The sequence below is a fragment of the Meriones unguiculatus genome, chromosome 12 (assembly GCF_030254825.1).
Source record: "Meriones unguiculatus strain TT.TT164.6M chromosome 12, Bangor_MerUng_6.1, whole genome shotgun sequence".
NCBI lineage: Eukaryota > Metazoa > Chordata > Mammalia > Rodentia > Muridae > Meriones > Meriones unguiculatus.
Window position 1 is genome coordinate 1,414,293 of NC_083360.1, and position 14,736 is coordinate 1,429,028.

The 14,736-nt window shown below is 46.8% G+C and overlaps 1 protein-coding gene across 4 annotated transcripts in view; it reads right to left on the bottom strand.

Moving 5' to 3' along the window:
* Tbc1d1 (TBC1 domain family member 1) overlaps positions 1 to 14,736 on the bottom strand; it is a 187,162-nt gene that overhangs the window by 70,446 nt on the left and 101,980 nt on the right. For all 4 annotated transcript variants that reach the window (XM_021647714.2, XM_021647715.2, XM_021647717.2 and 1 more), the window contains 4 exons: positions 13,766 to 13,870; positions 12,978 to 13,110; positions 8,524 to 8,615; positions 4,321 to 4,431 (listed from right to left, as the gene is read on the bottom strand). In XM_021647714.2, coding sequence (XP_021503389.1) covers positions 4,321 to 4,431; positions 8,524 to 8,615; positions 12,978 to 13,110; positions 13,766 to 13,870 — 441 coding nt within the window. The remainder of the gene's footprint in view (positions 1 to 4,320; positions 4,432 to 8,523; positions 8,616 to 12,977; positions 13,111 to 13,765; positions 13,871 to 14,736) is intronic.

The window sequence follows — 14,736 nt, forward strand, 5'->3', positions numbered from 1 at the left end:
CTGAATGTGGTGCTTACTATCTCAACTCAGACTTCGTATTTTTATCTACCGGTATTCATAAAATAGATGCCGCCTAACATGCAAATAAACACCTTCGTCAAAGGTGTCATTGTTCATGGGAAGTGCTGTGACCACTGTGGAAGTCAGCATGAAGCTTCTTCAAAACTCTAGAAACAGAGCTACCCTGTGAGCCAGGAAGGCCACTCTTGGTTATGTATTCACAGGAGTCTAAGCCAGCATACAGAGATGCCTTCATAGCCATGTTTCCTGCAGCTCTATTCAAATTAGCGAGAACAGAATCAGCTTAGACGCCATTAGATAAAGGAATGTGGTTCACATACACAGCAGTTTCAGCTCAGACATGCAAAAGAGCGGGATTATGTCATGTGAAGGGAGATTGATGGACCTAGAGAAAATCACGCTAACTGAAATAAGCCAGAACTCAGAAGGACAAATGACACTTTTTCTCTCCTATGTGGAATCTAGATTTAAATACAACACACACACACACCAAACTGCACAAATCTTTCTATAATTACCTTTCTCCTCCCAATATGGTTTCTGAGGGCCATCCATGCTGACAAGTGTTTTCGGTTGACTCACTTCAGCGAGAGTACACGTGACTGCATTGTATAACCCACCTCTTCCTGGTATTAAGTATTTATTCCACTGTCCTGCTCTCATGAAGGAGGCTGCAGTGAAGTCTCCTGTGAACTCTCCTTGGGCACCCACATGAAAGGCTTTACGGGGGAATAATGGGGACGCCCTCGGGGGCGCACAGGGACTGAGCATCTGCAGCCACAGCAGGTGTCACCACGTTTCTCTCCCTGAACTGATTCCAGCCCGTGGCCTTAGCATCGGCACACAAGGGCCCACCATTCCAGGGCTCTGCTAGCATTCTTTCTTTTCTGCCAAACCATGGCTACACAAGGCTCTTTTAATATAGCCTAATTCCTACTGCTAAGTAAACATTTTTAAAGTGTTTTCAACTATTCAAAGACTCTATTGTCTTCTTTGAAATAATAAAATCCCAATTCACTGATGAATGCTCTACCCCTTCAGTGTTTATGAGAGAAAGGGGGTTCAGACAAGAGTCACCCTCAGACAAAAACTACATAATTATCCACTTCCATAATTCCATTCATTATGCAGCATTAGAACACATGTGAGAAGAACAGCTGTTAGCTTAAAACTTTCTTCAAGAAGGAACACCGACATTGACTCCGTGTTCTCCTAGGAGAACAGCTGTTAGCTTAAAACTTTCTTCAAGAAGGAACACCGACATTGACTCCGTGTTCTCCTAGAAGAACAGCTGTTAGCTTAAAACTTTCTTCAAGAAGGAACACCGACATTGACTCCGTGTTCTCCTAGAAGAACAGCTGTTAGCTTAAAACTTTCTTCAAGAAGGAACACCGACATTGACTCCGTGTTCTCCTAGAAGAACAGCTGTTAGCTTAAAATTTTCTTCAAGAAGGAGCACCGACATTGACTCCGTGTCCTCCTAGGAGGCAGCAGTGAGTGGAAATATGTGGGCGTGCAACACTGGCTTAAGAGCCGCGTCCATCACAGAGGCCTGCGGGAGCACACACCTGAGCAAGAGACAGACGGCACCAGCACTTGCTCAGGTTCTGCACTCCGAGCAAGCTCTCTATGAGCTGCAAGTGGTCCCACACACTGATGCCAAGAATAAGAGTGCCCAGGCTCAAGGCAGGGCAGCTGTCAGGGTAGACACTCACCCACAAAACGGCCTGCCCTGAGGAGGCCCCCACCAGGTCACACACAAAGCTAAGGTGATCCAGAACTGCTTTCAGGCTCATGAGATGTTTATATATTAGAAGCAAACTGGACCGATGGTTTTGGAAGTAAAGGGAATACTGACTGAAAGGTTAAATAAAGTAGTATTGGTAGATCCTACAGGGAAAAAGAGAAGCTACATGCTTGTGCTTTTAAATGGGCCTGGGGAATTTCTACTTCTGTACCCTTCTGTTTCCAAAAAGATGACTTTTTCTTCCCTAGGCCAGAACTCAATTGTAATTCCCAAGTACTGTGTGCTTACAATTTACCTTTAGAAAATACCGTACCTAGCTATGTTATAAAAGTACTGTATTATCTTAAAATAAACATCTAGAAGGTTTTTCTTTTAAGATGATAATTTCAGGTGTGGAGGCTTTACCTTGAACTCTCTTTGGGTTTTCCCCCTTTAACAGATGGGGAAACTACATACCAGAAACCAAGCAAGCAAACAAACAACAAAAACCCAAACTGTTGATAATGAGATGCATGCCCAAGTATCTGGGGACAGAGAGTTTATCAAAGGCATGCTTTGAACGGCATCAAAATAAAATGGGTTAATATAAACGGTAGATACTTGACAAAGCAAATTTACAAAATGTTAACAATTTGGTAAAATTGGCATGATGAATGGGGGCTATAAGTGCTCGTGGTCTAATCCTCTCATCTGGTCGGTATACTTGACATTTTTTTCCTAATAAAATATTTAAAAAAAAGGAAAAAATTTACTTGAAAACAAATCAGGAGGACCCATAACTAATAATGTGGCACTCAATTCTGTTATGTTTTAAAGTATGCTTAGAATAATATATTTAGATCTCACTAACAAACTTCCTGATATCTGTTCACACTTTCTTAACTCTAAAATGAGTATTTTACTACCCAACTAAAAATGCTGCTAGAGCCAGGTATATCGGCACTTGACTGTAATCTGGCACCCAGGAGGGGGTAGTAGGAGGATGGCTGTGAGTTCAAGACCAGCCTTTTCTACATAGCAAAAAAGAAAAAAAACCTGAGTGGAAGAACTCATGAGCAGGATGTGCTGCAGGTGCCAGCGCTGACCGTGAGGCCCTCTCTCTCTTACATCAAAGCCTCTGGTGTTTTGAAAATAGAAAACAAAACAAAACAAAACAAAACATTAAACATATTTCTCCAAAGGACTGAGTTACACCCAAATCATGAAGGTCGATAAAAATAAATTTGTACTTTGGTCAAAACTTCCATCCACTGTGAGTGCTTCATTTGCTTTTCTAACAATTATAAGCTATTCCTGTTGGAATATGTCAGACTGACTCACAAAGAAAATCAGAAACAGTTAGTGGCATAAGGGTTTAAGGGGTGTGTGTGTGTGTGTGTGTGTGTGTGTGTGTGTAAAATCAATCAGTTGAAGTAAACTAGAGAAGTCTCTGGAAACCTTGCCTGGGTGGGGCTACGCTGTCAGTAGAGAGGTGAGCTCGGGACTCCAAGATGGCTCTACGGGAAAAGGCTCGGGAGAGAGGGCTGGCAGCACACTGAGGCCAAAAGCTGAGGGCACAGTGGGTTTCAGTGTCAGGCTGCTGCTCCAAGCCCTAGGCTAGCCAGTGAGACAGCGAAACAACACAGTTTCAGGGACCACGAGGGCTCTACGTTCAGTCAAAGCCAACTGGCACGCAGACAGCAAACGAAGGGAGTTTGAAGGGAGTTGCAAAGCCTGCGCCCAATTAAACAGCACGGAGTCCAGGTTGCCAGACAGAAATGCCTGTGAGCCACAGGCCGCAGCACGGCTAGGAGCACCCTGTACTCACGTGCACCCTGCCCAGGGAGTTAGGGTGGGATAGACTAAAACACAGGAAGGGTCCTCTGAGAAAACTAAGGGACCTGACGGCCCTCCCCCGCTGGTTTCCCGCTAGAGTTTCTGGACCAGTAACTGCAGCCATATAAAATGCTCAGGGATTGAAGCTATTACTAACCAACGAGAGAGACACAGGGATCCGGTCCACGGCCCGAGCACGCTGAACCCATACTCCACAATCCTGACGGCAGACCGTGCAGACGGGAAGCTCCGGATTTTGGCAGGGCACCCTCAAAGAACTACAAGAAGCCTATGGCAGAATGGATGGGAGGGGACAGCACTTTCTTCTCCAAATGGAATTAATGGAGGTTCTGACTGAACGACGCGGAGCTAGGCTTCCCCCTCCGGCAGGCCAGGGACACTGTCTCGCACTGACACAGCCTTTGCACGATGAGAAACCCTGCGTATACTCCCAAGGGCAGCTGCGCTGAACAGTTCACCGCCACTTCTCAAAGGACGGAGGAGACAACGCCAGCTTCCCCAAGCACATGACTCCTCCGCTCATCAGCAGCTACAGTGTGCTACGGCTCAGACAGAAACTTCTCTCGTCACCTTTAAACCCAACCAACACGCCCTCCTTTTCTCTCTACCCGCAACAAGTGAAACTGATGGAGAAACAAAGGCTTCCGCCTCTCATGAACTCTCCAGCTTGTGCACACAGGAGCCCTATAAAAGCACAGGGGTCTGAAAGCGCGTACCTGCTTCGGCTCCCCAGTGTGGCTGTGCTCTTTTTGCTTCTCTTCATACAAACATCTCAAAAAAGAAATAATTAATTCATTCTCCCGCTGCTCGTTTCTTGGTCTCAATTTCTTTTGGAGAAAATCAGAAACATAAACATTACATTTATTTTTATTTATCAACAAACTGCAAACACATCCCCTTTCAAAGTGCTAAGAGCTCCCACCCAGCAACTAGCGCTTTTTTCTCAATGCTCCCACTAGAGGGCACTAGTGACCCTAAGAGTGAGGTAATGTTTTTAAAAGGCACAGACCAGCCACTCGGCCAGATTTAGGAGATGATCTTTCATGTCCTTTTACCCAAGATAAATCTTTTAACATCAGAGAGTGGCGGTCAAAATAGTTAATAAATAAACAGCTTTTCAGAACAGATGAAGCACACTCTGTGTAAACACCCGGAGCCATAACGATTGCACATTTATAAGCTCTTATGGTAAGGGACCTAGAAAGGAACAGCAATTAGGACCCCGGGTCAGGCTGTCACATGGTGAATGTGCTTGTCCTGTGGCACTTAGCGGCACCCCCGGGAAGCAGTACTTCCACAGAAAACTGAATGCCAAGTGCTTAGTCGGTCCTCCCATTCCCCCTCCCTCCTCCTCCTCCCATTCCCCCCCTCCTCCTCCTCGCTGTCTCTCTCCCTCCCCTCCTCCCTTCCCTTCCCCTTTTCAGCCTTTCTTTCTTTAAATTCTCTCACCGACTTTTAATGTGTTAGCAGTGGCGAGGCACAATTCTACAAATCAGAACATATAGCTTCCCCCTTGACTAAAAAGATAATGAATGACACACAAAATAGAGTGTAGGTTCCTCCAGGCCCCAAATCTTTGCATTTGAACTATCAGCCACAGAGTATTTTTAAAAGCCATCTAATTTAGTGTATTACTTTCTGTGAATGTAAATAAAAACCAATCACCCAAATTACCCCAGAGAAACAGTGAGTATCTGGCCCATAAGCTTTGCCTCTCTGTCAGCTCCACTGCAGTCCTCCTCTGTAACTGCACACTTGCAGCCTACCCTTTAACAGGCCAACAAAGTGACACACGGATCAGCTATACAAGCAGCAGAGTTGGAGCAATGGCATTACTGACAAATTCCTTCCCAGCTAACTAAGGAAAAGTGGTATTATCCTTCAAGTCACAAACACTAATCCAGACTTCTGATAGGCTCTTCCTTAGAAAAAGGTCCTCCTACGTGGTAAGGTTTAAAGGTTGACAAGATGGCTCAGCAGATGAAGGCACTTGCTGCCAACCAGCTGACGCGTGTGATCACTGGAACTACATAGTGGAAGCTGCGAGGGCTTCCATACACATACCAAAGACATGAAGAGAGGGGGACAAAACTACTCAAACTGGCAGAAAATGAGGTCGCAAGCAGGCACGGTAGAGTGCTGCAGTTGACTGCCATTGGCCACAGAAGCCATGAGGCCCCACCGGAGCTCACTAAGCACCCAAGGCATCACTGCAGGGCCGCAGAAGCGCATTCACTGCCTGTGGTGTCACACAAAGCCAAGAAATAAACACCTCCTCAAGAGAACCGAAATATCAAGACGCTTCCCTCTCACTGTGCTCACAAAGATGAGGGATGTGGCACCACCCTGAGAGCTCCCATGTGGCTTCCCCATTCTGACAGTGGTTAAGCCACTACTTCTTTTAAGTTATAATGAATATAACTTTAATTCATTAATCAGAGTGACAACCACAAAAATGACTGAATCAAGTTGAGCAGCGTCGCTTTGTGATTAATTCACTTCCTGTTCACAATCAGAGGTGCCAGGAGCTGGGATGGCAGTTACCCAGGGCAGCGATACCCAGGGCAGCGATACCCAGGGCAGCGATACCCAGGGCAGCGATACCCAGGGCAGCGGAGTGCGTTCAGCAGCGGAGAAAAGGCTCCCTGCTCAGCACTGGTGCTGACTGCACAGGCACATACGCCACCCCTTTGTATGCTTTCTTACAAACACGTTCTACACCAATTTAAGCAATCCCGAACAACCAGCTGCATGCTAAAAGCACCACAAGTTAATTTCTTTCTTAGCCTTGTTTCCTCAAGGGTCTTCGAAGTATCATAGAAGAAAGAGAAAAATTCCTGACACTGACAGTAGAATCCAAATACTGAAAAGTCTAAGGTGTTCCAAGGAAATCATTTAAGACACACTTCACTTGTATTATTTAAAATGTGGAGCCACTGTTCTATTATTATTACTGAGATGTGGAGCCACTGTTTTATTATTGTTATTACTGCAATGTTGCTTGAAAGCACTTGTTTCTGCTGAAGATGCCCATGCAATTTGGGCACTTGAAAAGAGCAGGGCAGCACGAGAAAAGAGGAAGACCCCATGGCATCGCTGCTCCTGGGTATGTTTGAAAGTCATGTCTGTCACACAGCTTAAAAATAAAAAGGTGGTTCTGTGGTGAGTTCTTTTAGGAGAGGTGAGGCTAGCTTCCCAGTGCCCATCTGCTACCGGGTACTCTGAGGACTCAAGGTCAGCTACCATCATCTCCAGTACCAGCTGCCTAGTTATTCTGTAAGTTTTCTCCTAAAGAAACACTGAGTATGACATGCATCATTAATAACAAAATAATAGGTATAATTTTTAGAAGTAATTACATTGGCCTTATAATAATCGGCCATTGGGAGGGTTTTTCAGAAATAAATTACCCTCCAGGAAAGACTATACACATTTTTAATATGACCCTTTTTTGTTCCATGTGAATTTCAAATACATTAGTAGGGCCAGCCACTCGTCGCTGGCTAGTGACAGAACCTATAAAATGTTGTAGAAAAACCATGAAAGCCAGGCAGGAAGAACATCATCAATATGCCATCAGAGAAGATCAAATTGGCATCACTCAAAAAGAGCCCATGTTTGCGTTGGCAGAGGGCAAAGAGTGAGCTGGGTTTCCGAGCCAGTGAACAGCTTGACTGCTTCTGTTCTTCAGAGGGATCAAAACTCTAGAGCTGTGGAGAACATTAAACTGCATTCTTCAACATCGACAGAATACTTCTGCCTTTTCAGTGAACTTTCATCATCTGCCTTTTGAAGTGTTTCTGTTGACAGCGGAGAGGGATCCTGTTCACTAGGCTCCTCACTGCTGCAGGGCGGTATCTGAACTGCCCACACTGAGTCATCCCTTTAGGAAGAGCCGCATGGTGCTGTCCGTAAGTGAAAACCTGCATTAGGGAAGGAAGGACGTCTTCCGTGCTCACCAGGAAGATGCTCCCGAGGGACGTGGAGCACCGTGCCCTTACTGGATTGGCATAGATGGCGTTGACTTCTATTGCAGTGCATTAAGAATCACAAGCAAAGCAGAGTCTCAATAAAACATACAGGCAAACAAAAACTGTAAAAACAGCCCCAGAGGCCATCTGGGAAATTAAGACAACAACAACAAATATATTCGAATTCTATAGACAAAGGGAAGAAGAGAACTTCAGTGAGAGACCAGAAAGAAAAGCTGAACCTTTCCATCCCCTCCCCCACGAGGGGGTGAGAACAGACACACAAGCTACCTGCTTGTTTGTTTTAGTCAGCCCCTAACTGTAGAACTTGTCAGGTCACTAGTGGACACGACACACACAGACATAGTAATTCTTTGTTCCGATGCACTCACCTACTCAAAAAGTGCCAAAACCTTACAAAAATGGCTTCCAGCTGTGGCAGGCATGAAAACTGTGTTGATCTTGTAAGACATTCATGATAATCAGGCCATGGGTAGGCTGACGCAGAGGCCTGGTTTGCCTGGAGGCAGCAGCTCCAAGCATGGCGAGAGCACACTTCCCAGTTTAACACACATAGCCCATGAGTCTGTGTGCGGTGGTTTTGTTCTGTTTTCATTTTAAGCTTCAATTTATTACAAGCTCTAAATATATAACGTGACACATGTGTTTTCAAAATAGGCAAAAAAAAAAAAAAAAAAGTTGGAACAGTTATGCTCAAAGCCATATACAAATGTCTTGAGGCTTCCACAGAAGGAGCTGAAATCCCAGGTGGGAAGAGGCTGGGAGAGGTTCCCAGGGGCAAAGGAGAGCACGCAGACCTACAGCCTCCCCTGGTCTGAGGGCCCAGCACTGGCTCAGTCCAGGGTGGGGACAGGGCTGCCCCTCACGGCTAGTCCACAGGCCACTCATAAGCAGGCTCCTGGCGCTCCACACCACAGCATACTGTACCTGAACTTCCTCGAAGATAGTTGCCTGCTCCTGATTGGTCAGTGTGGTCAGGTGCTTCTGGAGTTCCAATTTGGTTTTAGATGAATTCATGCCTGTCAAGAAGAGAGAAAATGAACAGTCTACGGGGGACGTTCCGAGTTGGCCTCGCCACCCTCCAACTCCCTTCCTTGACGTCCTCACCCGCCCACTTCAGGACGCTTCTATTCACCAACAGTGGTACCACTCTGCATTGCCCGCCGCTGTGTGGAGCTGCACACCAAGGCTGAGCCTCCTCCTTCGCTAAGTCTCAGAGCAACTCCAGAAGAGCATGCCATCATCCCAATTTCACATTCAGGCAAGCCAGGGACAAGAGAGTTTATGAACCTCTTCAAATACGACCTTTTGCACTGCCTCAGACAGACGTCGCTCCAGGTCACTGTTTGATATTGAAATACTACAGACAACCCGGACATTTCCTTCAGAGATGATGACTCTTCTCACCATGTGAGGACGTAAGAATACTTCTCAATAAAAAGCAAGCAGGACTGCATTGCAAGCCGAGGCCTACTGCTCCCTTACATTCTACTTATGTCCCCGTCATGCTACTAGTGTGGCTAACGGTTCTTCTCATCCTATGTTTAACCGTCTTGAGGCCGGTCTATTAGCATTACAAAGGATTCTGAAGAAAAGTGATAAAAAAAAAATGACCACCTAAAAGCCCAGTACCCATTAGCATTTACTTAAGCCATTCCATTCCTGCAGGAGCACAGTTCAGGGCCTCGTGCGTTTTCTTGATGTCAGAAGATATGAAGATTGAGAAAACTCTGATAACCCAGCCTCCACGGCAACGGCACCTCTACTGTTCAGCTGAGTCTGCTGCAGTCCACAGGGACCTAGGAACTCAGAGGCCAAAGGGCCTGTCAGGAGCCAGCCTGTCCCAAAGCCAGTGTTCCTGCCTCTTTTAGCAGAGGTCAGTCAGCCCAGCCCTCCCTCTTGGCTACACTAGGCACAGGGTGCTGACCCTACCCAAAGTACAGCAGGCACCTCAGCTTCCAGGATGTTATTCTTCCTTATTTTGTCTTAAACCAAGACGAACTCTAAATTTCATCAAGTACTTCCTAGGTTGAAGTCTCACAGCAGTTGTATGGTTAGACAGTTCAAGTACATAATCCAGAGCTTCCCTTCTTGGAGGCTGTGTGAACCTGCTAGCACCGAGCAGCAGGTGTACCCACACAGCGAATGTATTTATTCTATTCTATACATTCGGGGGCTTAACTTGACTACATCTGCTGTTACTGGACCTTCCTATAGTCTGTGGTCAGACTATAACTTCCTGATAGAATGACGGGTGTGGGGGGGGAGGGATGCGGAGGGGTGTGGATGTGATGGGGATTGAGCCAGGGTGTTATCCAAGTAAGGCAAGCACCCTACCACTGAGGCACAGCCTTGTTGGATTTCGGAGGCTTCTAGATGTTAGGATTAGGGATGTTTAGTGAGGACTGTTGGCACAAGAACCTGGGCCCTCACACATGCTAGGTCAGGGCTCCACCTCTGAGCTCTGTATGTCCCCAGCCAAGAAAACCCTTACAGGAATATTTAACGGCACAGATCACTTCATTCCACTTAGTGGAACTGCAACCACAAAAATCCAAGGACCCAAATCTACCCATTAAGTCATCAGTCCTTCTTCCCAGGCGGTCTCTCCTACGGCGCCACCTATTCCTTTAAAAGTGCTTAATGTTTAATGGGTGCTCTCTATAGCCCTGCAGTTTTCTGCCTTGGCTGGATTTTATCATGTAAAAGAGAACTGAGTGATTATTCTCCAAACTGCAAAACGTTGAGCTGATTAGAAGTTCCAGCTATAGCTTTTTGAACGCTCAGATTTACCAAGTGGAAGTCAGCAGCAGTCAGTGCTACAGATCATGATCTCCTCTAAGTCCAAAGCCACTGCTGGCTTCTCAGTCAGCCCGTAGGGGCATTTCCATCATCATTTGCCTTATCTCGACAGCCACTATGGAAAAAGCTAGTGAGCCTCTCAGTTGGGATTGCTTGTTACAGCAGACTGCTCATTCCCAGATACAGTTTATATGCTGTCAGCAAATAGTACAGACACAAATAAACCAGTGATATTTCATACCTATTAGGACAGCTACCCTCATAGAAATCATTTCTGTAAAAATGTAGAGAAATTGGGATCTGAGAATAGTGCAAATATAATCACAGTAGAACAGGATAGGAGGGCTTGCCGGCTGGTCTAATACCAACTTGACAGAAGCCAGAGTTATCTGAAAGGAGGGAACTTCAAATGAGAAAATGTCTCCGTAAGACTGGGCTCTATGCAAGCCTGTAGGACATTTTCTTAATTACTGACTGATGGGAGAAACACAGCCCATGGTAGGTGGAGCCATCCCTGGGCTGGTGGTCCTGGGTTCTGTAAGAGGGCAGGCTGAGCGTGCCGTGAATTGCAAGTCTGTAAGCAGCCCCCTCCATGGCCTCTACACTAGCCCCTGCCTCCAGGTTCCTGCCCTGTTTGATTTCCTGTTCTGATTTCCTTCAATGACTGACTACAATGTGAAAGTATGAGCCAAATAAACTCTTCCCCACCTCCCCCAAGCTGTTTTGGTCATGGTGTTTCACCATAGCAATAGCACCCTAACTAGGACACTCGCGGCATAAACCAGCAATTTCATTTACCCAAAGAACCCAAAACAGAAACCTAGACAGATGTGACAATACCAATATCCTTAGCATTAGTGCTCACAGCCAAGAGGCAAAAAGAACCCAAATGCCCAGTGGTGAATAAACAGATGCAAATTGACAGAGTATTATTCAGCCATTCAAAGAAACAACATTCTGACATATACAAAATGAGCAAACCCAGAGCATATAATGCTAAGTGAAAGAAACCAGAGAAAACAACTCCTAATGATTGCTCCATAGAAGGAACCTAGACTAACTCAGTGTTAGAGTCAGTAAGGGAGGCTGGAGAGAGCTCAGTGGGAAGACAGAGCGTGCTCTCTGCAAGCAGGTGAAGCCGAGATCAGAGTGGGCACTCTGCCTGCCCTATAACCCTGCACTGAGCTCGCAGACACGGGGACCCCAGCACTTGCCAGCACACTAGTCCAGCCAAAACCAGCCTCTGGCTCAGTGAGAGAAAACCTGAAGAAAGGCAACAGGCAGAGAATGACAGCAAAAAGCACCCTGTTCTGGCTTCTGCAGGCACTGACACAGGTATACATACATTCGCACACGGCAAATTACGCCCCCCCCCCACGCATGTGCACGCACACTCACACAGGAAAACAGACAGTAGGGTGGTGGTAGCCTGGAAGACTGCCGAATGGCGAGGGCTCAGGAAGATGAGGGGCCCTGAGGACGGCGGCAGCGGTGGGCCTCACTGTCAGTGGGCATGCGGCCATTGCACTCTATTCTTCAGAAAAAAAGATGAGAAGGGTGAATTTTCTTCTTTGGGTATATTTGTTTTCCCACAATTACATTAAAAAAAGAAACCAGGTCTAAATGTCAACATAGTTCTTTACAGAATTAGTTTGTGGCAAGTATTCTATAGCTACACAAGAAATGTTCACATCTTTGTTTCTACATTGTATAACTTAAATCATGTGACTGTCTCAGAAACCACACGCACACATACGCACCTGCAGACATCTTCCTACAGACACAACCAGATGCAAAATGAAGAAAAGAAAAACAGAACGCCTCACTTTTCAGATTCCGCCAAAAAACCACCGACCTCCCCCCCCCCCCCCATCTACTGCCCCTCCCTGCTGACCCGGACCAGACTCTGCTCCTGCCAGAACATTCCTCAGTCAAGAGGAACCATTCCTCTCTCCCTTGACTGCAGTTAGCAGTCCAGGCAGTGGATTCTGGGCTTGCTATGTGCTAGTTTATCCCTGGATGGCTCTAACCTTCTAATTTATTTATAAAATAACAAATAATCCACTTTTTTTCTCAGAAATATGATGAAGATAAAATTGATATCTTAAAAAAAAAAAAACTTGGCACAGCAACTGGCTCTTCTTCCTATCAAATAAATCCTGCAAATGATGGCATTTCATTGTAAGCTTCTAGAAACTGTAGTTAATAAGGTCACTGTGACTTTGTTTTTTAAATTCCCACGTATTTACTCCCTACAGCCGGTTTTCTGCTCTCCTCCATTAAAACTGCCCTGCAGAGACTACAGGGGACCCTCCGCTGGAAGAGCACGGGAAACTCGTTTACCTCTTATTGGTCTAGCCCTCTGTGGCGGCCACCCTGAACGACCCACCAATCTCACACAGCTCAGCCATCCCTCACCTCTCCATTACCCTCAGGGTGCCTTGGAGAGATGGCAAGAGGGGATGTGGGGCCTTAGCTTTGTGCCAGACAGAACACCCCCCCTGCAGTGTGAGCTCACCCTGCCGCAGGCAGCCCCAACAGAGGCGGCGTGCCCCAGGCTACAGGTGCCTCCTACTCACCCTCTATCCTCTCACAGAGCTTGTGCAGGCCCTGCAAGGGGCAGCCCTCACAGAGCTGGGCCGGAGCACTCGCAATCTGCTGCACTGCAGCCACCGTGAAGGCCTGCTTCAGGGTCATCATGATCTCGTCCACCTGAGCAGAGAGAAAGCGTCAACAGCAAGGCAGCTGGCGGGGACAGCGGTACAAGACAGACTTTGTTTGGGAAGTTATTCCTGGGCTATTTTTCACAGACTGACAGCAAACTGTGGAAATCATTGCTAGGTCTGTGGCCTGTGGTCTAAAAATGACCACCTCCAGAGTCAACGCTCTTAAAGCAGGTGAGGTACAAGGTAAACACAGCATTTCGAAGCACAAAGCGGTGCCTCTGGCCCGAAGTTCAGTCATTCCTTTTCTACTTCTTTCCCCACCCCCACCCCCCTTTTTTCTTTTTTTAGTACCAGGTCTCACAACACGGCTCAAGTGGGTCATGAACTTGCTGTATGGCTCTGCAGCTTGCAGTCTTCCTACCTCAGGGGTAGCGCTGGGTTTACAAGCCCTCGGGTAAAATGGATGCGCCAGCGCTCTAAAGGCTGCATTAGAGCAGGGCTGAGGGCAAGCGTATGTTTCAAAACTCCGGGAACTTAAGATGAAAATTCTGCTGCTCAGATGTGCAGCAGAAAGGTGTCGGTCAGAGTGAGTAGAGCAAATACTGCCACGTCAGCAGGGCTCTACGCTCTGCTCAGCACAGAGAGCTCGGCAGGGCCGGAACTCCTCACAGGGTTTGCAGTGGACAGTGTCATCCTCTTACCAGGGCCTCATTTGCGCACTGGAACACGTAACAGACGAAATGAAAGCCGCCGCCACCAGAGCACTCCCGGCAGATAAACCCAAAGTGGTCCACATGCCTAATACCCTGTGCAAGGAGAAGAGGGTGAGCTGTGCGGGGCAGGAGCGGGGCTGGCGGAGGGCAGCTTCAGGGTGACGCTGCTCTGAGGAGCATAAGGCTACTGCTTGCGCGTTTGTAAACGAAGATTAGCATTGTGCTAGAACGCTGCCTTGATTACCTCACGAGGAGAACCAATCAAGTCTTTTTTTTTCCTCTTTGAGACAGGGACTCTCTATGTAGCCCTATGAAGACTCACTTGGTAGACCAGGCTGGCCTCGAACTCACAGAGATCTGCCTGTCTCTGCCTCCCTGAGTGCTGGGAGAAGATTAAAGTCTTAATGCTCATTTTAGTAGTAAAAATTAGGCTGAGAGTAGCTGACAGAAAAACTGGGGCTTTGGGGGCATGTGCACAGGAGCAGCACTGAGGGCTAAAAGCTACTTAAAATTGGTTCCACACCAGAGACACAGTCACACCAATACACACGAATAAGCGCACAAGCAAACACATGTGCAGAGGCTAAAAAGATTCAACATGTGTGTGCTACTATTACAGGCAAATACTAACTGGAACTAGCATGAAGAATGAGCAAAAGCTTACTTATATACTGAGAAGAGCAGTCTTGACGTCTCTGAAAGGAAGGCCAGGACTCTGCCAGTGTCCCGAGAGCTCTTTCTTAGCACATCAACAAGCTTTGAAGGCAGCAGGGAACAGACACTGACAGAGCGCCCGGGTCCCTGCCTCACGAATCTATCACAAGTAACTGTGTTAGTTCTCTCTAATTTTTCAGACTTATTCAATGTGCATGGCTGCTTTGCCTTCATGTATGTATGTACACTTTATGCATGCTGGTTGCCAGTGGAGGCTAGAAGTGGGTGTCTAATTCCCTGGAACT